At 42.9% G+C, this 25568-nt stretch overlaps 1 protein-coding gene across 1 annotated transcript in view; it reads right to left on the bottom strand.

Annotated features, from left to right (window-relative positions):
• palm2akap2 (PALM2 and AKAP2 fusion) overlaps positions 1–25568 on the bottom strand; it is a 123920-nt gene that overhangs the window by 83219 nt on the left and 15133 nt on the right. The window contains exons 3-4 of the mRNA XM_067983610.1: positions 18832–18912; positions 13429–13559 (exon numbers count right to left, since the gene is read on the bottom strand). Of these exons, the coding sequence (XP_067839711.1) occupies positions 13429–13559; positions 18832–18912 (212 nt within the window). The remainder of the gene's footprint in view (positions 1–13428; positions 13560–18831; positions 18913–25568) is intronic.

The following is a 25568-nucleotide window of genomic DNA, read 5'->3' on the forward strand; positions in this document are numbered from 1 at the left end:
ATTATACTCCATCAACCACCTTCTTGCCCACTCACTTCACCTGTATATATCCCTTTGCAGACTCTTTGTGTCCTCCTCACAGTTGGTCTCTGTTGGTCTAATAGGTTTATATTTCCATCTCTCTGCTGGTCTAATAGGTTTAATATTTCCATCTCTCTGCTGGTCTAACAGGTTTATATTTCCATCTCTCTGCTGGTCTAGCAGGTTTATATTTCTATCTCTGTGCTGGTCTAATAGGTTTATATTTCCATCTCTCTGCTGGTCTAACAGGTTTATATTTCCATCTCTCTGCTGGTCTAGCAGGTTTATATTTCTATCTTTGTGCTGGTCTAATAGATCTATATTTGCCTCTCTGTCGGTCTGCTAAGTCTATGTTTCCATCTCTGTATTGGTATAGTTGGTTTGCTTTCCATCTCTGTGTTGGTTTAGTCTATATTGCCATCATAATCATGATCTAATGAGTCTATGTTTCCATTTTTACACTGGTTTAGTTAGCTTACATGTCTTAAAGATTTAAAAAATATATATTTTCACTGACTGGATTCCTCGGTGGAACCATGCATGCCATTCATTTCCTTCAGCAAACGCTGGACCAGGAGACCTGGGATGGAGTCACCAAAGGAATCCCCTTGCAGTTTGTCTGCTCCGTGACCCTCATATCAATGGAATCATTCTCTTTTGAACCTTAGAAGTATAAATAGTTTAAAAAGTAATGTTTTGAAAGTAGTGTGGAGATATAATGGGTACTCATTTACCATTCATTCTTGGTGCACTGTGGGGATGAGTTATCTGGACATAAATGGACTGCAAGTAACTAACAGACCTGTAGTGTCATCCATTTGAAGATCCCACCTGGCCACAAACATCAATTATCAACACTCCTATGCCTCAATTGACTGATAAAGTCTCAAGGGCCACCTTTCAGCCAGAGAGAAGCCTATTTTTTCCAAGCAGCTTCTTCATCCAAAATAGACAATGGGCTCAAGGAGCAGAGGAAGATCAGTGAAGTATTCAAACCTTATTTTGTGAGGAACGTGGATACAATGAACACAGCAGGCTATAACAGAAATACAGTAAAAGTAAAAAAAATATTAAAGATGGAAGAGAGACTGGGGAAAGGATGACAGGGCAAGTAGAGGGAAAGTGATTACATTTTGATTTAAAAGTGTTTACTGTTTAATTTTGTATTTTAGAATTAATATTGGAACAGTAAAGCTACTCCTGGTACGGAGTGCCATTTTATTGTTACAATATTAGTGATGGTTTCAGTGTCATAGCTTGTCAGTTGAAAATTTAAGAGAAAATGACCAACCCAGGGAACCTGGAAATCTAAAATTGTGGTCAGTCTCACGGCGAACGGTATTTACCCATAGAGACTCCTTCTTGTTTGAGGAACGTTAACAGTTTTTGGTAAGTTTTCCCAGTGACTAACTCTGCAGTGGCAGCTTAGCCTCAGTTGATAGCACTCTCGCCTCTGAGTCAGAAGGCTGTGGGTTCAAGCCAGAGTTTCCAACCCTCCAGGGTTGCCCTGGAGTCTCCAGGAATTAAAGATCAATCTCCTGGGCACCTCTGTGATCAAGCCCAGGAGAAAAATCATAGTGGCATTAAAAATAATGGTGTGTTTTTCTCATTTTCTTTGAACACTTTCATTTATACGTTCTAAAAATTGTGGCGACGGGGAAAAAGGGCTGTTTGATTGGTTGGGACAGTTGGCGGTGGGAGGTCATGTGATTAAACCTCCAGGAATACGTCCAACCAGAGTTGGCAACCCTAGTTCAAGCACCTCTCCAGCAATTGAGCACATGATCTAAGCTGGCAATTCTGTGCAGCACTGAGGAGGGGTAATTTAGACATTTACCCATTGAATTGTCTTTTGAGTGTTTTAATGCCTTCATTAAAGTTTTTTTTTGGAGGCCCAGCCTCTCTCAAAAGCCTGGGCTTCGACTTGATATTTTTGCCCAGAATCTTGACTCTGCCGGCTGAAGACAGACCCCGGAGCTTGAATATATGCAGTGAGCACACCTTTCCAGGATTCATCAGTAGCGTTTAGTCAGACAAAATGTTTCTCTTCAGCTTCTCGCAATATTTGCTTGGTTGTTTTTCAAAATTATTTGAAGAAAAACTAGAGGACGAATTTCAAAAGCTGGTTAAATAGCAGTGAGAAAGAAAAGAAAGACTTGTGTTTATATCACGTCTTTCACAAGCTCAGGACGTCCCAAAAGCACTTTACAGCCAATGAAGTACTTTTGAAGTGTAGTCACAGCAGTGGGAAATGTGGCAGCCAATTTCCAAACAGCAATGTGATAATGACCAGATAATCTGTTTTAGTGATGTTGGTTGTGGGACAAATATTGGCCCAGGACACCAGGGAGAACTCCCCTACTCTTCTATTGAAATACTGCTATGGGATCCTTTACATCTACCTGAGAGAGCAGAGGGGGCCTCCGTTTAACATCCCATCTGAAAGGCGGCACCTCTGACAGTGCAGCACTCCAAGCTTCAGCCTGGATAATATGCTCAAAGTCTCTGGAGTGGGGCTTGAACCCACAACCTTTAAATGACTTAGAGGTGAGAGTGCGACCAACTGAGCCACGACTGACACTTGGTAAAGGTAATGTGTGTATGTGTGTGTGTGCATTTATGTGTGAGTGGAAGGAAATGAGCGAACGGAGCTCCATTTCAAAGATTGTACTGATTATACACCTTTTGTAGCTTTTGCTTGTGTTTCAATTATATGCATCTAGAGACAGACACAGAGAAGGCAAGGGCAGAGAGAGAGAGAGCGCAAGCAAGAGAATGAAGTGAATTTTGATTGCTCATCAATCAGCTATTTTGTTCACAGATATAAAATGTAAACATTCTGATTACTGACAGCTGAGAGCCAGAGAGTGAGACGAAGCGAGAAAGAGACAGAAAGAGTGAGTGTGTGCGTGTAAATGAGGCAGAGAGAGAGAGAGAGACAGGGACTGAGAGAGATAGAGATAGACAGAAAGAGCCGGAGAAAGAGACTGAGCGAGACAGAGAGAGCACAGAACCAGAGAGACAGACAGAGTGAGTGAGTGTTTGTGTGAAAGAGAGAGAGAGAGAAAGAGAGCCAGAGACAAAGAAAGACAGAAAGAGAAACAGAAAGAGGGAGAGAATAAATAAGAAAGCGATAGAGTCAGTGAGAAAGAGAGAAAGGGATTAAGGACAGCCATTATCAGCTCTATCTTTGTGCACGTGCCAATGGAGCTAAATGTCAGAAGATAATTAATCTTCAGCAAGTTGAAATTAAAAACCCCATAAGACAAGCCTTTTTAGCTTGGAGCTGCATTAAATACATTTAGCCTTTTACCGTTGCTAAATCAGTTCGGCTCCGAACAGATACATTTTATTTTGGAAGGAAGCTTCGTGCTTCCTCCATTACCATGCTCTGCCAAGACTCAGACTTATTTACGAGCAACCACACAACTCCCGCCCCAGAAAGAATCAAGCCTGCTCCTTAGAAAATCCCTTTCTGAACAGCAGGGTCACACAAACCACTCAGTCCAAAATAAAGGGATGACATTACACGGTGGGCAGCTAAATAAAATCAGCATTTTAAAGCTTGAAAGAAGCACTCGCAGACAAAATAGTAAGAAGTAAATCAACAGCAACGTGACATTTACATCAACTCTCTGGTGTGCAGGTTCCTCAAGAGAAGCTAATTGGAGAACTGCTAAAGGCCAGCTACTAAATGATTGATGTGTACAACAGGAATAGAATCTTCTTCTCCCCCCACCCCCCCCCCCCCCACCTTAGGCCACCACCTTATTAAAAAGGACTGAAGTTTCCTGCTGTGGTGTCCAAGAGTTTTGCTCCCCACTTATCTGAATGGGGAACTGGACTGATTAAGATGTCGGAGGAACTCAGATGTAGAAGGAACTCAAATGCAGGTGCACCAACCAGCTGATGGTTTTACTTGATTCTTTTGATGCATAGTTGAATCCTGATCAAGTTTGCCAAGAAATAGTATGTGGTCTGAGAATTTGTATAAATTACAGATTAAAATAATAAATTCATAAATCACTGTGCCGTAGCCCATTAAATCATTCATCAGTTCAGTCCACACCGAACAACAGAAAACTCTTAACAAAAAAGTTCAATTTTACATTAAAAATAGTCCAAGTAGAATTTAGTGCATGGAATGCCGAAAAATTGGATTATTTAAGAAGTGTTTTATGCTGAGGCCTGGAATCCTAGACGGTGGGAGTGACCAGGAAGTGGTTCAATCCATTGGAATTTTATGCTTGAATCAGGCATGTGTTTATTTGGAATCAACTGTGTAACGTCTTTCTGCAACAGAATTCAACTTGCTGAAAACGTGTAAAATGTTTCAAAAGGAGGCCTCGGCCCTGAAGTGATTTTAGTCGACCAGCTCATTTTCTTTTTAAGACAGGTTTGAGGAGTAACATCTCAGGACCCAGCTGAAAGCTCGCCGAAACGTGCAGGACTGCTCTGATGTTCCACTGTATGTTTTTGTTGTTGTTTCTTGCTCGCTAACATTGGCACGGTCTGGGAGCAGACTCCAAAAGTGACAGCCTGCCCTCAACATGTTGTCCATCAACATTTCGGTTTAGTCTGGAGAGCTGAGGCATCCACTGCCTTGGGAAATTTTTAACTGAACAAAGGTTTATGAAGTGAGAGCGACCAACTGAGAATTTCTTCTCCCTCATGTTCTGCCCTCCTCCCGTGAAGTTGATTTATGACTCGGTGCCTTAAGTGCCAGCCACTCTCTGGTATTTCACCGTCGCCACATCTGAGCCTCAACGGTGAGTGTTGGTGGCACATTACAATTGAGTTAAATGCTATCCTAATTTGATCAGGACTGAGAGTCATTTCCCCACCTCCTGACGCTCCTCCTGAAATCAGCAATGTAAATTGAGAACTTACATTAGGGCCCGGATTTGGCTGGAGTGGAGTATCTCACGGCGTGCCCCGTTGGTTACACTTTTCGGCTTGAAAATTTTTTGCCCTGTATGTTGCTGAAAGTGCGAGCTAATAACGGGCACAACGAGGGCAATGGGGCATCCGAGACCTTGGTGAATGACGGGACCAACAGTCTATCTCCTTAATCAATGAGATTTAAGGATTGAGAAAGAAGCTGAGGAACGACCGAGAAGGAGGGTGAATCAGAATTAAGTCAGGTACAGAATGGGAAATAAAGAGGAAAAGAAAGATTAGATTAAGAGAGAGGGAAAAAAGAGACAGAAAGATAAAGTAAGAAAAAAAATTAAAATTTTAAATTGCAGGAACATAAATTTCCTCATTAAAAGGATCCTTACGCTGTTAAGTTCCAGCCCTAACTTTCTGCAGCGAGTTTAATTGGCAATTAATGAGCAAATGCAGCAATTTCTTGAAACTCACGGGGAGATTGAGGACGAGTTGCCGTTCTCGTGAGGCTAATGGCGGAGCGGCTCAGATCATCCAGCGATTTGTGGCGATTCGCAATTCACGGGGTATCTCTTCCTCACCACAAGTTGCTGGATAATTTACACATTAATAAAGGCGAGGGCCATTAAACTCACTGCTATTTAACCAGCAAATTCTGGCCCAATATTATTTTTAAAGAGACAAGAGTCGTAATCTATTTTTGTTGCAAGTATGCCGTACTGTAAATTCTTGCGAAATTTGTATTCCTTCTTTCATTTCTTATTCCTAGTCTAAAGAAAGAAAGAACTTGCATTTATATGGCAACTTTCTAGTCCTCAGTCCTATAGTGCTTGACAGCCAAAGACAATGCAGGGCTTTTATCGTTAGAACAATGCAGGCCGATATGAAAAGAAATGGTTAAAATTATGAAAGGATGGGACAGGGTAGGTGGAAGCAGACTGTTTCCAGTACTTGAGGGGTTCAGAATGAGGGGGCCGTACAGACAAGGTTAAATGTAAGAGATTTAAAACAGAGAGCAAGAGAAACTTGTTCACACAGAGAGTTGTGAAACTGTGGAATTCACTTCTAGGGTTAGCGGTTTTGGCAGAAACTATGTCAACATTCAAGATTAGATTGGATGAAGAAAAAGGGATGATAGGATATGAGAACAGTTTGGGTAAATGTGATTAGGACTACTTGCTCGTGTGGAGGGTAAACACAGACATGGGAATGATTAGCCAAAATGGCCCGTTTCTGAGTTGTAACTTCTACGTATTTCTATGTATATTGAACTACTTTTCAAGTGAAGTCACGTGTTAAAATAAGACTCGGAAATATGCACCAGAAAATATATTTTCTAAAAATAAACTAACCAAGCAATTTACTTCGTTTTTAGATGCCTTCAAGTTGTTAACATTAATTAGGCCCTTTCCACTATGTACGTGTTTTGGAACTGAGTGAAAGTCAGTCCTTTCGAACTATGCAATTTTCAGCAGAAAGTTGGCTGGCAGATCCACTGCAAGACTTGCGGCTACAGAATTGAAGAGAAAACATTTGCGGAATTGCATTTGAGCCACATAAAACCGATATGTCACCAGAGTCTGCATTCACGGAGCGGCATCTGCATTCTGCGTTTTCTGCGCTTTCAGTTTTTTGTTCCCAATTCCTTACCAATCTGCAATCCATTATGCTACTAAAGATAGAACATTTTAAATGAGAAAAAGGCATTCTCCTTAAAATAAGAATGTACTGATGATGCCATTAAAAGAAATTGACCAAAATATTTAATAGAACCACAAATGCATAGAAAAAAACGTACATCTTAAAACAAAGACTGAACTGTTTTTATTGTATTTCATTTCTCCATTTAGTCTGCAGTGTCCTTTTCTTTTTAACATTTGTAGTTACTGTTTTTAGGTATTTATTTTCTCTTCTCAGAAAGTTGCTACACTGGCTAATTTTTCACCACCCTGACTAGTTTATCACCACCCTGACTAGTTTATCACCACATTGGCTAATTTTTCACTACCCTGACTATTTTTTCACCACCCTGACTAGTTTTTCACCACCCTGACTAGTTTTTCACCACCCTGACTAGTTTTTCACCACATTGGCTAATTTTTCACTATCCTGACTAGTTTTTCACCACCCTGACTAGTTTTTCACCACATTGGCTAATTTTTCACTATCCTGACTAGTTTTTCACCACCCTGACTAGTTTTTCACCACATTGGCTAATTTTTCACCACCCTGATTAGTTTTTCACCACCCTGACTAGTTTATCACCCCTGACTAGTTTTTCACCACCCTGACTAGTTTTTCACCACATTGGCTAATTTTTCACCACCCTGACTAGTTTATCACCACCCTGGCTAGTTTTTCACCACCCTGACTAGCTTAGCACCACCCTGACTAGGTTTTCACCACATTGACTAATTTTTCACCACCCTGACTAGTTTTTCAAATTGCCTCTGGTTGCCGGTTGATTTTTTCCATTGCCTGTTGAAGTCTTCCACGTGCAAAATTGAGAAAACGGTTACTGTATTGCTGGTTAAGACTGTCAACTAGCAACCAGTGGCAATTGTTAAAATTCGTCTGGGCTAGTGAGATGCTGGCCAGGTGCCAACCATATTCTTCCACCTCCCCAATCTACCATTTTCCTATAAAAGGGAGTAAACAAGTAATTTGTTTGCATTGTCAGTTGTGCTCAGTCGATAGCCTCTGAGTCAGAAGGTTGTTGGTTACAAGCCCCGCCCCAGAGACTTGAGCACAAAATCTAGGCCATCACTCCAGTGCAGTACTGAGGCAATCTTTCAGATGAGACGTTAAACCGAGGCCCCGTTTGCCCTCTCAGGTAGATGTTCAAGATCCCAAGGCACTATTTTCAAAAAGAGCAGGGGAGTTCTTCCTGGTGTCCTGGCCAATATTTATCCCTCAACCAACATCACTAAAACAGATAATCTGGTCATTATCACATTGCTGTTTGTGGGACTTTGCTGTACGCAAATTGGCTGCTGGGTTTCCCTACAGTGACTACACTTCAGAAGTTCTTCATTGGCTGTAAAGCACTTTGGGGCGTCCTGAGGTTGTGAAAGGCACTATATAAAGGCAACTCTTTCTTTCTTTCTTGCAAAGTTCTCCAAGTTTATGGGATGTCCGTACACATTCCAGTGTTGTGCTTGGCCCCGACTGAGTTCCCCAAGTTAATGTATACAATATGTCACTTTCTGAAAATACTTCCACTACCTTTGGTTGACATTATTATCATTCTGAAGAATGGCCTCTCAGCTGGTGTAAACCATCTCTTCTGATCCACAGCCAATACTCTTGTCTCATCTGGTGTCATATGGCACTTTTCAAATCGGGATTGATACTGATGAACTGCATCCAACATTTTCTTCTCAAGCTTTTCCCTTTAGGGCATCAAACCAACATTCTCTTAAGCAGGAAGCTGACAAGCATCCAGTCAGAATATATGGCCAAAATCAGACCGTTGAAATCTCTTCAGATGTCCCTGCGAACAGTTTTTCATCCTCTTCTGACTTCATTGTTGCCTATTCTAGAAGATTTATTACTCTCTAGTAATCTTACAGTAACCCTGAAGCATCTATCAAAGTGTGGCTCTAAATCTGATGATAGTGTAGCCTTTTTTTTGAGCTGCACCCCAGAAGGGGTTAACAACTCTTTTCTGGGACACAACTATTACATGGCATTGTTTAATGGGATCATACTATATTCAGTAATTATCGTTGGCATGTCTTTTCATAGAACCAAGACTGCTGGTTTCCTGCAATGTAGGATAATTAGGTGCTGACAAGTTATTCTGTAATCGTCTCACACAAGCTGGCAAGATGGTATTCATTGCTGTAGCGTGACTTAGGGTTGCCAACTCTGGTTGGACGTATTAGAATCATAGAAAGGTTACAGCACAGAAGGAGGCCATTCGGCCCATTGAGTCCGCGCCAGCTCCATGCAAGAGCAATCCAGCTAGTCCCACTCCCCGCCCTCGCCCTGCAAATTTTTCTCCTTCAAATATTTATCCAGTTACCTTTTGAAGGCGACGATTGAATCTGCCTCCTGGAGGTATTCCTGGAGGTTTCGTCACATGACCTGGCGCCTTCAACTCCCCTGCCCCTTATCCCACTCTCCTGCTCTTTCCCCATAGCCCAGCAAATTTTTCCTTTTCAAGTATTTATCCAATTCCCTTTTGAAAGTTACTATTGAATCTGCTTCCACCGCCCTTTCAGGCAGTGCATTCCAGATCATCACAACTCGCTGCATCAACAACTCACCACATCAATGAGCAATATTTGAGCATTATTTAGGCTGTTTCTTACATAGAAGTAAAAATAGTATATATTTTTTCAAATGGTGCAGATCAAAAAGGAATGATGTCAAGATAAACTCTGTAAATGAATAATTTCATACTGTATTTTAAGAGAAAACGACGATGGTGTACTATACTCCTTTTATAGCTTTTTATGTAATAAAATAAGAGATGTTTCCACTTGTGGGGGAGTCCAAAACTGGGGGCCATAAATATAAGATAGTCATTAATAAATCTAACAAGTAGTTCAGGAGAAACTTCAGAAGAATGAGAGGTGATCTTATTGAAACATATAAGATCCTGGGGGGACTGGAAGGGGTAGATGCTGAGAGGATGTTTCCCCTTCCGGGAGAGACTAGAACTCGGGGCCACTGTTTAAAAATAAGGGGTCTCCCATTTAAGACAGAGATGAGGAGAAATTTTTTCTCTGAGAGGATCGTGAATCTGTGGAACTCCCTTCCCCAGAGACGGTGGAGGCAGGGTCATTGAATATTTTTAAGGCTGAGTTAGATAGATTCCTGATTAACAAGGAGTCAAAGGTTATAGTAGGTAGACAGGAAAGTAGGGTTGAGGTCACAATAATATCAGCCATGATCTTATCAAATGGCAGAATAGGCTCGAGGGGCCGAATGGTCTACTCCTGCGTTTAATTCATATATTCGTATGTACTCAGAAAATGGTGAGAATGTGGAACTCGCTACCACATGGAGCAGTTGAGGTGATTAGTATAGATGCCTTTAAGAGGAAGCTAGATAAATACATGAAGGAGAAAGGAATAGAAGGATATGTTGATAGGATGAGATGAAGTAGGGTGTGCGGAGGCTCGTATGGAGCATAAACGCCGGCATAGACCAGTTGGGCCGAATGGCCTGTTTGTATGCTGTAAAATTCTATGTAATTTTATGTATTTCTATGAGATGCATTTCCACGCTACCTTGGCAAAGTGAGGGTATCTTCATTAACTGATGGAGCAAGACCAAAGGTGATTTATATCAATACACCTGCCAATCCTCAGCTCTGCGAGCAGTATAAAGAATATGTAGAATCTCCGCCCAGCAAAAGTAACTAGTGCTGCATGGATTAGCTGCTTCAACAAAGAGCTGGACAGATATATGGTTAAGAATTAAATGGAATATTTTTATGGACGTAAGTCTAGGTAGTGATGATCAAATACTTCTTGGAACATAGTCGTTCCTGTGCTGCTGGGACCATGGAAATGAAATTTGAGGAAAGCTGCCTAGGTCAGAAGTAGGGCTACAATACTGCAGCATCGATTCTCTGATCTATGCTAGTGGGGATTTGCTGAATTTGCCCGAATTTATTGGGGAACCTTTCTCACCTGTCTTTTTGGAGAACTTTCCCTGTGAGTTGTCAGCTGTCACTCGGGGGTAGTACTCTCATCTCTGAATCAGAGGTCGTGGGTTCAAATTCCATTCCCGAGACTTGAGAATATAACCTAGGCTGGCACTTCAGTGCAGTATTGAGGGAGTGCAGTACTGAGGGAGTGTTGCACTGTTAGAGGTGCCGTCTTTTAGGTGAGTTGTTAAACTAAAGCCCCGTCTGACTTCTCAAGTGGACATAAAAGATCCTAGGGTATTATTTCAAAGAGCAGGGGAGTTCTCCCGGTCTCCTGGCCAACATTTATCCCTCAACCAACACCTAAAACGGATGATCTGGTAATTTATTTCATTGCTGTTTGATGGGACCTTGCTGTACGCAAATTGGCTACCGCATTTCCTACATTACAACAATGACTACACTTCAAAAGTACTTCAGTGAATGTAAAGCGATTTGGGACGTCCTGAGCTTGTGAAAGGCAGTAATACAAGTTAGTTCTTTCTTTTTTCTTTCTGATGATTAAATAAGTAGAGGATAGAGCAGATTGTACATGACCTTTGGAAGGGATGCAATTGACGTGCTGAGTGATCTTTTTTTTCCATGCTTTATATTCTTACATTTAATCTGAAAGCCCCATTATTATTTGTCTGTCTTTTTGTGCAGGTATTCAATGTATGAAACAATCCAGCTGGTTTAGTCAGTGCAAGAAATGGCCCTAAAACCTTTCCCCACTGCTACCACAATAAGATGCCATTAAACTTGCCGTTGCTATCCCCAATCCTAATAAATCGAGATACCTACCTAATTTATTTCAATTAATCCCATGTATCTAACACTGTCTTTAACAGGGCACTTAATGGATTAGAGCTTTTTCAATTCTCTTGGCTTATATAAACACAGCATCTCAATAGTCAGTTCTAACCTGCCTTACTTAATATCCTGGAAGATTTTCCAGGGTCTGAAAGATGTTTCAAGCCCCATAGATCCATTAACCAAAGCCAGCTGTGGGCTCTCTCCATCCCACTACTTTTCCCTTTGTGGACATGTTGCCATTTTGTATCAGTAGACGATTCCTCTGATGGAATCTCACAAGAAAAGCCCCAATCAGACAAGTGTATAATCGCGTGAAGGTGTATTGTAGGATCATAGAATGATTCAGCACAGAAGGCCATTTGGCTCATCATGCCTGTGCCGGCTCTTGGAAATTGCTGTCCATTTAGTCCCACTTCCCCCGCTCTTTCCTCATAGCCCTGTAAATTTCCCCCCTTCAAATATTTATCCAATTCCCTTTTGAAAGTTATTATTGAATCTGCTTCCACCATCCTTTCATGATGTGGAGATGCCGGTGATGGACTGGGGTGGACAAATGTAAGGAATCTTACAACACCAGGTTATAGTCCAACAAATTTATTTTAAAATCACAAGCTTTCGGAGATTAGCCCCTTCGTCAGGTGAATGAGTGAAAAGGTTCTCAAATCGCATATCTTATACTAGGCTGGGACAGCATCACACCAATCAAAAGGTGTCGTTGTTATTCAAACAGGCCAGTCACGGAGAACAGCACGTCCCAGTACACTGGATATACATTGTGTCAATTACACAGACAGACAGAAAGAAACCCAAATGGCAGAGAGAGAGAGAGAGATAATATTAAAAACATAACTTTTTTTTCCCCTTTTTTTTCTTCCCCTTTTTGCTGGTGGGGTTACGTGTAGCGTGACATGAACCCAAGATCCCGGTTACGCTACACGTAACCCCACCAGCAAAAAGGGGAAATAACTTTGTAACTTTGTTACACCGTCTATTTATTTGAAATGGAATCATTTCCGCTAACATTTAACATTGGAAAACCTCCATTCAACTTCGCAGCTAGAAATCTCCTCCAGGTCCAGAAATGAATTTAAGAAAAAATATTAGAAATAATTCAGGTGAGATTGCGGGAACTGTCCGAACAGAAGTGGCAAGTCACTCAAATTCAAAAACCTGAACCAACTTTGAATTGTAAAGAGCAGATAATAGGAAATGACTGTCAAATATAAGCCATGTATTTAAACAATAGGGTTCTGATGATATTATAAACAATTCAAGCTTTAAACTTGCTGCTTGTGCCATCAGAACCCTTTGATTCAATCATCGACTTGTATTTCACTTTCAATTCTCTTGTGTCTGCCATTGCTTTTCTTTCCTCCTTTCTTCTCAGTCCTGCAGGAGTTTGGTTCCACAGACACTCGACACCCTCGGTGCCTTGGTCAAGTGGCCGTTCTTCACTTGTCAACCTTGACCGTGATTGTTGGCCGACTATTCGACCGTGGCAACATGGCCCAGCCCAGTCACCCACAGATTGTGCACAAATGCAACCTTCACCAGAAGTCACTGGATAGTGGTGAGGAGTGGAAAAACCCTGGCTAATGTCATCTTCCCCTAGTCCAGGGGCTCTGAATCCAACTGCAATGCACCAAGTGCACATCCAGCTTTGGACTTTGGACGGTCCTATTGTTGCACTTTGCTATAGAATCCTGGTGATTCTCTAAAACAGGGCAGCAAGGCTACTTTTAACTTTTCTACCACCAGCCTGGCTGAGATCAATTAACTCAGCACAGAGTGGCATTCGAACCTGGGACCTTCCTTGTCTGTCTGGATTGGTTCAATACCGGGAAGGGCTCCTCACCAGCTGAGCCATGGGGGGAGGGCGGAGCAGCCAGCCATCATTACCCTACATCTGGTATACATTTCTTGTTGTGTAAATGCATCCTTCAACATGCAAATCAGAATCCATTGCTCCAACTTTGAGATCCTGGTTTGTTATTTTAGCGGAAAAGTGGACCATTAAACGATTACACGCAGAGCAGTGACATTTTTTTTGCCCGTCTGACCTGCGAATGGCTTCATCCAGTTTCTTTGCCTTGTTCTCATCTGACTGTATCTGCTGGTTTCTGGCTTCCTCCTCTGCAGCCGACACAGCAGGGGTTCCTTGAAGGAGCCATCGCTCTCTCATGGCTTTGGACTGGGTAGAAAGGGAATAGTCTGATCAATACTTCACTTCGTGAAAAAAAAGGGAATTTTAAAAAAAACAGTGCCGTTGATCTTGTAATTCCGAAACAAATTCACACATTTGGGAAATCATTTTTCTATCTGAGATTGGTTTCAGGTTTGCTAGTGGGAAATGGAATCGATCTGAATGGTTCTGCTGATCTGGTAGATTCGTGTACTGTTTGGTTGCTTCCTGTTGCTTTAATCAGGTAACATTAAACAACAACAACTTGCATTTATATAGCGCCTTTAACGTAGTAAAATATCCCAAGGCGCTTCACAGGAGCGATTATCAAACAAAATTTGACACCAAGCCATATAAGGAGATATTAGGACAGGCAATCAAAAGCTTGATCAAAGAGGTAGGTTTTAAGGAACATCTTAAAAGGAGGAGAGAGAGGTTGTGAGGTTTAGGGAGGGAATTCCAGAGCTTAGGGCCGAGGCAGCTGAAGGCAAGGCCGCCAAAGTTGGAGTGAAGGAAATCAGGCCAGAATTGGAGGAGCGCCGAGATCTCGAAGGGTTGTAGGGCTGGAGGAGGTTACAGTTTTCTGGGCGGAACTGGATTCTGGGAAACCCGTTCTCGAAAGCCAGCTGTGAAGCCTCGCTGCTGGATGGATGCCTTTGCAACTTTGCGCTGCAGCAGATGGCACATCTGCAAATATTTTCACAACCGTGTTTCATTTTTGTTTCTATTATGAATAAAATAAAAATCTCGTGTCAAATGTCACTGGTAGCACAAATGTCTCACTACCCTCATTTGAAGTTTGTTAACTTGATTGATTAATATTCATTGCCCAGGACAAAAAAATGAGCATTAGTCCAACAGCAACAACCATAACAACAACTTGCATGTATACAATGGCTTTAACATAGTAAAACATTTAAAAGGAGAAAAATAGAGAGAAACTCTTTCCTCTGGTGGGGGAGTCCAGAACAAAGGGACATATGCTTAAAATTAGAGCCAGGCCGTTCAGGGGTGATGTCAGGAAGCACTTCCTCACACACAGGTTAGTGGAAAACTGGAACTCTCTCCTCCAAAAAGCTGTTGAGGCTGGGGGGTCAATTGAAAAATTCAAAACCGAGGTTGATAGATTTTTGTACGGTAAGGGTATTAAGGGATACTGAGCAAGGGTCGGGTAAATGGAGTTGAGGTACAGATCAGCCATGATCTAAATGAATGGCGGAACAGACTTGAGGGGCTGAATGGCCTACTCCTGTTCCTACGTTCACAGTCCAGTGTTGTAATCAAATGTTTGCTCAGCCCAGATCAGTGGACAGGGGTGGTTAACAATAGATATTTTTCTGGCTTCACTATAACATCGAGTGCACAAACAATACCCAAAGACCATTTTATCATTCCAAATACAAAAGGCAAAGAATATTTTTGCAAGTTAAGAAATCACAGCAAAACAGAACATGCTCTTCCGTTAGAGTCAAGAATGTGTTGGAGGCAAAAACAAATCAGAAATGACAAGAAGATAGATTCCTCTGTGGACACAGATGCCCCATCTCTCACTGCATTAACTTCAAAATCCTGTGGCCTTGTCTACAAATCTCCTTATGGCCTCATCCTCTTTGCCTCTTGCTTGCATTCTTCGTTCTTTGGGCATTCCCCTCTCTCTCTGCTCCACCATCAATGGCATAGCTTTCAGCCATCTGCTAGCACTCCCTCCTTAAACCTTTCAAGCCTTGCTACATTCTTCGCAACATTCTAAAGCCTCTTTAAAAGCCACCTCTTCAACTTTTCTCCCCTTCCTCCCGCTCGGGCTTAAACCTCGGCTGTGCACGCCTCGGGATGGTTTGTTTGCTATATTAAAAGGCAATATAAAAATGCAAAGTGTTGAATGTCTAAGCATGCCTATAAAATGCGGCTGGATTTCATTGCTTAAAAAATGCTTTTTTTGTCGTTGTGCTTCAGCCATGAGGTACAAGACGTTTGTCAGCTGGCCACTGTGATAAGTGAGGAACCACAGCGAGATACTCAAACCAAGCATGTGCAAGTGAACTGAATGGCTCTGGGACATGTAATCTAGAATAGAAGTTACAGAGGACACAACAATAATAACAATAACAGCAACTTGCATTTATATAGCGCCTTTAACATAGTAAAACGTCCCAAGGCGCGTCACGGGAGCGTTAGCAAACAAAATTTGACCCCGAGCAACATAAAGAGATATTAGGACAGGTGACCAAAAGCTTGGTCAAAGAGGTAGGTTTTAAGGAGCAACTTAAAGGAGGAGAGAGAGGTAGAGAGGCGGAGAGGTTTAGGGAGGGAATTCCAGAGCTTAGGGCCTAGGCAGCTGAAGGCACGGCCGCCAATGGCGGAGCGATGAAAATTGGGGAAGCGCAAGAGGCCAGAATTGGAGGAGCGCAGAGATCTTGGAGGGTGTTAGGGCTGGAGGAGGTTACAGAGAAAGGGAGAGGCGAGGCCAGGGAAAGATTTGAAAACAAAGATGAGAATTTTAAAATCGAGGTGTTGCCAGACTGGGAGCCAGTGTAGGTCAGCGAGTACAGGGATTGTTGTTTCTCTGTCTGAAAGAACAGTGTCATTCTTTTCAAAAATGGAAAACCATTTCCAAATATGAAGCTATCCAAACTGGATGAACTTCAGGACTTTCCAAATAAAATCAATATGGTTCTATGTGAGTTTGAATTTGGACTCTTTACTCATCCCTGGTACAGTCCCTACCGGAAGCGATCGTGCTAAGGTGATTTGCATGCTATACACGGTGGATGGTTAAAAATATCGGACTCCCTAATAACGTTCCCCCAAGAGCGGAAAGCCCCAAACAGAACAGATTGAGTTGCTGCTGCCTCCTCGTCCTAATATAATCCCGAATAATCTGCAGTCTTAATTCCACTCAGTGCAACCGCTTTAAATAATTCCCTGGTGGTGTAGTGTGAGGGTCCGATTCCCGATCAGGGAACATGACTTTCTGATGCATTTAAGGGGAAGCTAGATAAGTACGTGAGGGAGAAAGGAATTGAAGGATATGTTGATAGGGTGACTTGAAGTAAGGTAGGAGGAGGCTCCTGTGGAGCATAATACTGGCATAGACCAGTTGGGCCGAATGGCCTGTTTCTATGCTGTAAATTCTATGTAATAAAAATAAAATTTTATGGATTTAAATACTAAAAAAAACTGTGAAGTTTGCTAAATTTATCTCTGATTCTCCGTTCGTATAATCACCAGCTTCCCCAGAGGACTCAGATTTAAGGTAATTGGCAAAAGAACCAGAGGAGAATTTTTTTTACACAGCGAGTTGTTATGATCTGGAATGCACTGCCTGAGAGGGAATTGGTTAAATACTTGAAGGGGAAAAATTTACAGGGCTATGGGGAAAGGTGCAGGAGAGTTGGACTAATTGGATAGCTCTTTCAGAGAGGCAGCACAGGCACGATGGGCCGAACGGCCTCCTACTGCGCTGTATGATTCAATGATTCCTGAACCGCTGCCTGCACGCATTTGTGAATATCTTTCAGAAATTAACACTTAATTGAAGAGGGTGATCCAAATGCATTAAAACAATGCTGCAGAGCGAAGGGCAGTGGACAGAGGGGGAATGGAAGGTGAACCCCGAGCAGCTGCTTGAACTGCCCGAAATAGCCCACCCGCTTAATATGGTTTAAGTGGCGCCTTTGTAATTGACGCCCATGGTGATGGCAAATGGTCAGCGCCATTTGCTCGACATAAGGCCACAGTCCTGCATAAGCAGGGACGGTGTAAGTAGTGGAGACCGGATTAAGGGAAACTTTTTGCCTACAAAAAACTGGTGTGTATCAAAATAGACAGTTTCCTAGAAGTAAAGGGAATTAGGGGTTACGGGGAGCGGGCAGGAAATTGGACATGAATTTAGATTTGAGGTTAGGATCAGATCAGCCATGATCTTATTGAATGGCGGAGCAGGCTCGAGGGGCCGATTGGCCTACTCCTGCTCCTATTTCTTATGTTCTTATGTTCTTAAAATTTTCCTCTTTCTGAATTCAGTAGTTACAGCAAAAGTTTCACAAGGAAAGTTGCTAATGAATATTTCGCGTGATCAACATTATTGAGTTTGACATCATCAAAAAGCAACAACCTTCCTGTGATCTGGTCTGACCTGAACAGGCCTCACTGTAGACTGGCATTTGGCTCTCCTTTAAAGCAGAATCATCCCTTTCATCAGCTGATGTGTCATCTGCTAATGATCGTCCCTACAAGGCGTCATCAGTTGGCATGCTATAGTCATCAGCTCAATAGATTTATTGGAATGTTTGTTTGACTTGAATTAAATCCATATTTTGCAGTAGTACTCAATTTTTGTTACATATTTTTTTGGCAGCCATATTCTCCCCCTGTTGCCTGTGAATTATTGCTGTAAAGCAGTTGTAATAACATTTTTAAAAAATGCCATGTGGAAGCAGTTAAGGATTCTGCAATACACAACATATTGCATTGGATTTTTGTATTGTTTCAAAAATAGAGCACTTGCCCTTTCACCTCTGGGTTTCTATATCCATCGCAGACTAATACAACAACAACTTGCATTTATATAGCGCCTTTAACGTAGTAAAACGTCCCAAGGTGCTTCACAGGAGCGACTATCAAACAAAATTTGACACCGAGCCGCATAAGGAGATTTTAGGACAGGTGACCAGCTTGGTCACAGAGGTAGGTTTTAAGCAGCGTTTTAAAGGAAGCGAGAGTGGTGGAGAGGTTTAGGGAGGGAATTCCAGAGCTCAGGGCCTAGGCAGCTGAAGGTACAGCCACCATTGGTGGAATGAAGGAAATCAGGGATGCGCAAGAGGCCAGGATTGGGGAGGAGCGCAGAGATCTCGAATAGGCCACAAAGATGTCAGCTGTGGGAAATGGAAATGTTATGTTGGCGCTGTATGGAGCTGGCAGGCCCCTGGGGTTAACACAAATTGTTAGGGCATGGTAGAGAGAGCTTACTTCTGTACTCAGTCGACCTAGTAGTGTTTGGTATTAACAGCACGGGCAAAAAGGTTTTAAAAATGTTCCATTGTTGAAGACCGACATTCCTCACATTGAAGCACCAAGTTCGTCTCACCCAAACCCCAGAAAAAAGCAAATATTCAACAGAGATAGTGACGCAACAACTCATAACAACATTTGCGATGTGAACTGGGCTGAGGACGGTCCCCTTGCCAGTATTTAATGACACAAAACATGCAGCTACACGTGCAATGAATGAGTACAATTGTGTTGGGCCTGTGAAAGAAATTATGCAGTTTCAGCCTGCTACCTTGTGATGCTGCAGCTGAAGTATTTTATCTTCGAGCTGGTGTCTCTTGTCTTCTATTTCCGTCTGCCTCCGCCTTTTCTCCTTTAAAGAAAGAGAGAAAGAATGTATTAAACAGGTTGTGTTCATCGCTGTTAGTTCTTTTTATTTGTCTCTGTGCGAGTAAACAGAAATCTTATTAAATAAAAAAAAAGAAAAAAATAATTATTTCGAAATATTTCCATTTTCTCTTCAATGGAAATAATCAGGAAATATAACGAGTAGATTTCAATAGTGTGATATTGTGGTAAGTATATTTAGTTGCACCAGCCATACTACTAAAAAATAACATGGGCCTTGAAATTATGCTGTGCGAAAGAAAGACTTGTACTGTTATAGCACCTTTCATGACCTCAGGATGTCCCAAAGCGCTTTACAACCAATTAAGTACTTTTTGAAATGTAGTCACTGTTGTAATGTAGGAAACGCAGCAGCCAATTTGCGCACAGCATGTCCCACAAACAGCAATGTGATAATGATCTGTTCTTTTTAATGTTGGTTGAGGGATAAATATTGGCCAGGGTACACGGAGAGAACTCCCCTGCCCTTCTTCGAAATAGTGCCATAATGATCTTTTACATCCATCCGAGAGGGCAGACGGGGCCTCAGTTTAACGTTTCATCCGAGAAACGGCACCTCTGACCAACAGTGCAGCTCTCCCTCAGTACTGCACTGGAGTGTCAGCCTTGATTTTGTACTCAAGTCTCTGGAGTGGAACTTGAACCCACAATCTTCTGATGCAGAGGCGAGACTGCTACCCACTGAGCCACGGCTGACACCCGCACAAATAACAAATGGGGTAGATTTTGCCTTTGTGCATTGAAGTCAATGGAAATAAATATCGGGAGAGATGAAAAAACGGGCTGTCGACTCGCTATCACACTATCGCTCAATGTTATGATCTACCCCAACGTGTTCAAGGTAAATTCCTTTGTTCACTGTTTTTAACACAGGCATTAACCAAAACAAATGAACACCTCTGTCAAAACAGTGGAAAATGATTCAAGGTCATTAGCATTGCTGTGGGACTTCAGCATACTCTTGCTAGGGAGTAAGGAAACCAAGAGAAAGAGTGATGTATGCAGGACAGTATTTTATAATTTTCATCAATGCCACATGGACCTTTGTTCAGCAGAGTGTGTAAGTTCACCTTAGAGGAGGTGCAGTGGTAAACCCACTCCCAAACCTGTGACCTCCAGCACCTAGAAGGACAAGGGGTAGCAGGTGCATGGGAACACCATCAACTCCCAAGTTCCCCTCCAAGTCAAAAACTATCTCCACTTGGAAATATATCACCGTTCCTTCATCGTCGCTGGGTCAAAATCCTGGAACTCCCTACCCAACAGCACTGTGGGAGAACCTTCACCACACGGACTGCAGTAGTTCAAGAAGGCGGCTCACCAGAACCTTCTCAACGGCAACTAGGGATGGGCAATAAATGCTGGCCTTGCCAGTGATGCCCACATCCCGAGAAGGAATTAAAAAAAAGCAGATATTTTTGGATTGTGAAAATGCTTTTCACCAGTTCCTTTTGCAGCCTTCAAAAAGACAAATTAAAAATAAGCCCTGCACAGACCACTGCCCCATACATATTCATCAGCGCTTAACATGTGGTGTATAAGGTAACCCTCAGTGTTTGTGTTATCATAGACTTTAACACTAAATATAGAGTCAGGCTCAAAGGCCAGGATTTTCTTGCTGGTGCCAGCTCCCTTTGGAGGAGTGGGGTGGGCTTTGTGCCTTTGTGCCTGTCCCTGGCCAAGTTTCTGGGGGTTGGGCGGGGTTGGGGGGGGGGGGGGGGTCAGCCTCATTTAAATGATCTCGGCCAAGTCCTGATGGGATTCCCATCTGCGCTTACATGCTTACTTCAGGGGACAGGGAGGAACGGCAGCTGTTGCGGGAAGATCCTGACATCTGCAGCGTCCGAAAGACGGAGGCAGTCTTTGCAGAGCAGAAACATTTGGCGGTCTCCGATTACAGGAAAGGACCTGTCAATGGAGGTGAGTGCACCGATTGTGCCTACATTGACTGCACTCACCTCCGTGGGGTTTAAAAGATTTGAACATGTTGTTCCTCACTTAGCAATGCCAAATTTCTGCCCTCTTCTGGCGTTCCTAGTGCCCAGTGAGACGTATGGGCCGAGCAATTTGAGAGAAGTGCGCACGCGCGCTTACCGCCCGCCATTTTGGGGCCTTGGGTGTCCGCCTAGTGCCTGAAAAATGGCCGCTACAACGGCCCAATTTCTAGGCCACAATGAGATTCTAGGGTCGAGTTTCCACTTGCAATATCAGTGCAATCCGGGTGGAATCAGCTGAACCAGAGCAAAAGATCGGGGAATTTTACGCTTGTTCAAGATTCAATTCGCCCGGCCAGGCCCCGCCCACAAAACAGGCCACGCCCCCAGGTCGAAATTGGGAGATTCCGCTGATTACACTGGTTGGGGAAGGCTCTTCGAATTGCGTTCATCTTCTTAGGGGCACAGGCACTAGTACGCACGTTCTAAAAGTATTTTCATATCAAAAAATATTTAATTTACCAATAAACTAACTAGTGTGCATCAATCAAACTTTCAAATGGTTCGGTATGGTTTTTTTTAAAGTCATTTTCAGTGATTTTGAATCAGGTTACTCACAGGTGAAGGACTGGACACCCTCATTAAAAATGTTTAGTTTTGCTGGTAAACCCATTTCCAGCTGTATTAATAAAACTGCACCAGGTCACCAGTGTTAAATACACCAAGGAATACTTTTTAATGGAATGAAAAAGAAAGAAACGATTACGTTGTATTACGTTGCCCGATTGCGCTGGTTCATGGAAGATTTTACCTTTGTGATTATGGAAATGAATTTTAGCAGAAACTTGAACTGTAGCCTAACCAGCGCAAGTTCCCGACTGCGCTCCTTTAACTGCACCCTCCCGTATTTGGGTTAGCACTTCCAATGGCTGGCGGAAGTAACACCAAAAAAATCTGTCCGTGGAAAAAAATGGGCAGGATTTTGGTGTAATGGACCCCCCTCAATTTCCCATCCCATCTAAACCAATGGAAATAAAGTGTAGAACCTTGTCCAAAAATGGGAAAGAATCAAGCGCGTTCTCAAATTTATGTTTATTTCTATTTGAAAGATGAAATAATCCACAAAGAGCACAGTTATAAGTGGGATATACGCTGGCTTTTCACTAAAACACAATTTTATGTAACTCACTGAGGTGTCTATGGCTTCGAGCTCTTTCCTGCTTAACCCACTAAGAAAATATCCACACCATGGTCCCATGGGCTAAAGTCCCAGTAACACTTTTTTGGTGAATGAATAAGTGATCTATCCGAGTTCAAAAGCAGAACAAAAGTTGCTTTAAGATGATTCCAAACTGTGGATCTTAAAAATAAACCGAAAACCCCTCACTCTCCGACGTTTACATTATTAAGAAGGAACAATATCCACACATTGTCCAGATTTCCATTCCCTCGGTAGAGGCCTGGCAGAGTTCTGAGATTTGGAAATATAGGCAATTCATTTGCCATTTGTTTTTATAGTTTTAGGCTATAAAAGAAGTTGGATTTAAAGCATAATATTAAAGATATTTGGGGGCGATTTTAACCCTGCCTGCCCAGTAGCTGGGCAGGTGGGCAATTTAAATTCCTTGAGTTTCACCTACCTGTGGGAAAGCTGCCCGGCGACTGCGATTTTTACTCAGGCTTCTAGACAGGTGGCTAGGCCATCCACCCAAAGCTGGCGGGGTCCTTCTTTAAATATGCAGATTAGGGACCGATGATATCATCGGGCCCTGACTGCAATTTTAACTCAGGCCTCAGCGGGGAAGCTGCTGTACCTTTCCCACCAGACCCAAGAGAGCCGGTACCTTGCCAGGAAGACTAAGAGGCTCAAATAGGTAAGTTTTTTTGGACAGTTCTTTGTGGGGCTAGGAGGACGCGGGAATGCTCCTCCGGGTCCCACAAGGAAAGTTGCAGCCACCCTTGCCCCAGAAGTCCACCCTTCCCTCTTGCGAGACCCTCCCGGAACCTTCTTCCCCACACCTACCTTTATGCTTGTGGCCCGAATTTCCAGAATCTTCCTGCCTGTTCTCCAAGCAGGAAGAGGAATGTTGGGATGAGGCCTGGAAGTTAAAATACTGCTGCAATGGCTGAGTTTTTATCTTTAACCTGTCACCTATCTCCATTGTCAAGGCTGCCTACTTCTGCCTTAGTAACATCGCCCATCTCCGTCCCTGCCTCAGCTCATCTGCTGCTGAAACCCTCAACCATGCCTTTGTTACTTCTAGATTTGACTGTTCCAATGCTCTCCTGGCCGGCCTCCCATCTTCCACCCTCCGTAAACTTTAGTTCATCCAAAACTCTGCTGCCCGTATCCTAACTCACACCAAGTTCTGTTCACCCATCACCTCTGTGCTTGCTGACGTACATTGGCTCCCAGTATGGCAATGCCTCGATTTTTAAATTCTCATCCTTGTTTTCAAATCCTTCCATGGCCTCGCCCCTCCCTATCTCTGTAACCTCCTCCAGCCCTACAATCCTCCTCCCGACCTACAACAAGAAGGAGGCTGTTCGGCCCATTGTGTCTGTGCCAGCTCTTTGCAAGAGCTATCCAATTAGTCCCATTCCCCTGCTCTTTCCCTATAGCCCTGCAATTATTTTCCTTTTCATGTATTTATCCAATTTCACTTTTGAAAGTTACTACTGAATCTGCTTCCACCGCCCTTTCAAGCAGCGCATTCCAGATCGTCACAACTCGCTGGAATGTACCTCCTCATCTTTCGTCTGGTTCTTTTGCTAATTATTTTAAATCTGTGTCCTCTGGTTACCTACCCTCCTGCCAGCAGAAACAGTTCCTCCTTATTTACTCTAATAGTTCAATCTCTTCATTGTCTACTTTGCCCTTTCATTACCTTTCCTTGGAACCAGGCTGTTTAAGATCTCTATAAATATTTGACTCATTGGGGGTTAAAATTCAAGTTCGGAGGTGGGGGAGGGGGGATGCAAAACGTGCGGCAGCAGATCAACCATTCATCATGCACCTTGGTCCAACTTTGCTTCCCATTGAAGTCAATGTTTGTTTGTTATGAATTAACCTTCAGCGTAAATATAATACAGTACGTCCGATAGAATTTGGGAGCCAGGCAAACAGATGCTGTAATGAGGCACAGCAGTCACGGAGCCCACATTTCCATATAACCCGCGACCTCCACCACTTGGAAGGGCACAGGCCGCATGCGCACAGGAACACCGTCACTTCCAAATTCCCCGTCGTCACGCACCATCCCGACTTGGAAATATATCGCCGTTCCTTCATCGTCGCTGGGTCAAAATCCTGGAACTCCCTTCCTAACAGCACTGTGGGAGAACCTTCACCACACGGACTGCAGCGGTTCAAGAAAAAGGCCCACCACCACCCTCTCAAGGGGCAACTAGGAATGGGCAATAAATTCCGGCCTTGCCAGCGACGCCCACATCTCGGGAATGAATTAAAAAATATATAAAAAGTGGATGTTATAAATGCAGGTATAAAATGTAGGTTTCCATACGAGAATGATAGGATAAAGTATTTTGACTAGATGATGCAAATTTTATATCCTTTTAGTGACTTACTTGTCACATCATTCACAAATGCAGACATTATAAATTCTAACATTCATTATGACAACACTCAACACCTCACATAGAATTGTAAGTACCCTCTCTCTCTTCGTAAATAAACATATAATAAGACCAGACTTGGCTTAGAAGTTGGATCACGTAGCACCCGATTTTTCAGGCGCTATGTGGCCTCCTAAGTGCCCAAAATGGCGGGCAGGAAGCTCATGCACAGTTCCGGCCGGATGTGCGCCGCCCGCCATGTTGGGTAAGGACAAACAAGAGGCGTCCTTTACCCATGCCTGAAGCAGGCATTAGACAACGTGCACAGGTCTATAGTACAGTTTTTACGATGCTGGTTTGTTCAGGCCTTCCTTGACGTAAGGGCAGTTAACAAACTCAGAAAACTGTAAAGGCAACTTTTGGGCACTTGTGCAGGCTCAGATACTTCAGCGTCACCGACGATGCTCTGAATCCATCTGCAATGAAGATGTTTCCACTTGTGGGGGAGTCCAAAACTAGGAGTTATAAATATAAGACAGTCACTAATAAATCCAATAGGGAATTCAGGAGAAACTTCTTTACCCAGAGTGGTGGTTAGAATGTGGAATGTCTGAACACGGTGATTGCCTTGGCAATGGGCAGTTGCAGGGGCAGTCTGTAAACACCATGTATTGTTCTATATGTATAAATGCGTAGGCTTCAAGGAGCTCCTGACATTTACCTGAGGAAAGAGGAAGCCTCTGAAAGCTTGTAGATTTCAAATAAAAATCGTTGGACTATAACTTGGTGTTGTAAAATTGTTTACAATTGTCAACCCCAGTCCATCACCGGCATCTCCACATCATGACTAATAAATCCAATAGGGAATTCAGGAGAAACTTCTTTACCCAGAATGGTGGTTAGAATGTGGAACTCGCTACCACATGGAGTAGTTGGGTGAACAGCATAGACGCATTTAAGGGGAAGTTAAATAAACACATGAGGAAGAAAGGAATAGAAGGATATACTGACAGGGTGAGAGGAAGGAGGGAGGGAGGAGGTTTGTGTGAAGCATAAACAACAGCATAGACCTGTTGGGCCAAATGGTCTGTTTCTGTGCTGTAAAATTCAA

Source organism: Heptranchias perlo, chromosome 4, assembly GCF_035084215.1.
Source record: "Heptranchias perlo isolate sHepPer1 chromosome 4, sHepPer1.hap1, whole genome shotgun sequence".
In the NCBI taxonomy this organism is placed as follows: Eukaryota; Metazoa; Chordata; class Chondrichthyes; order Hexanchiformes; family Hexanchidae; genus Heptranchias; species Heptranchias perlo.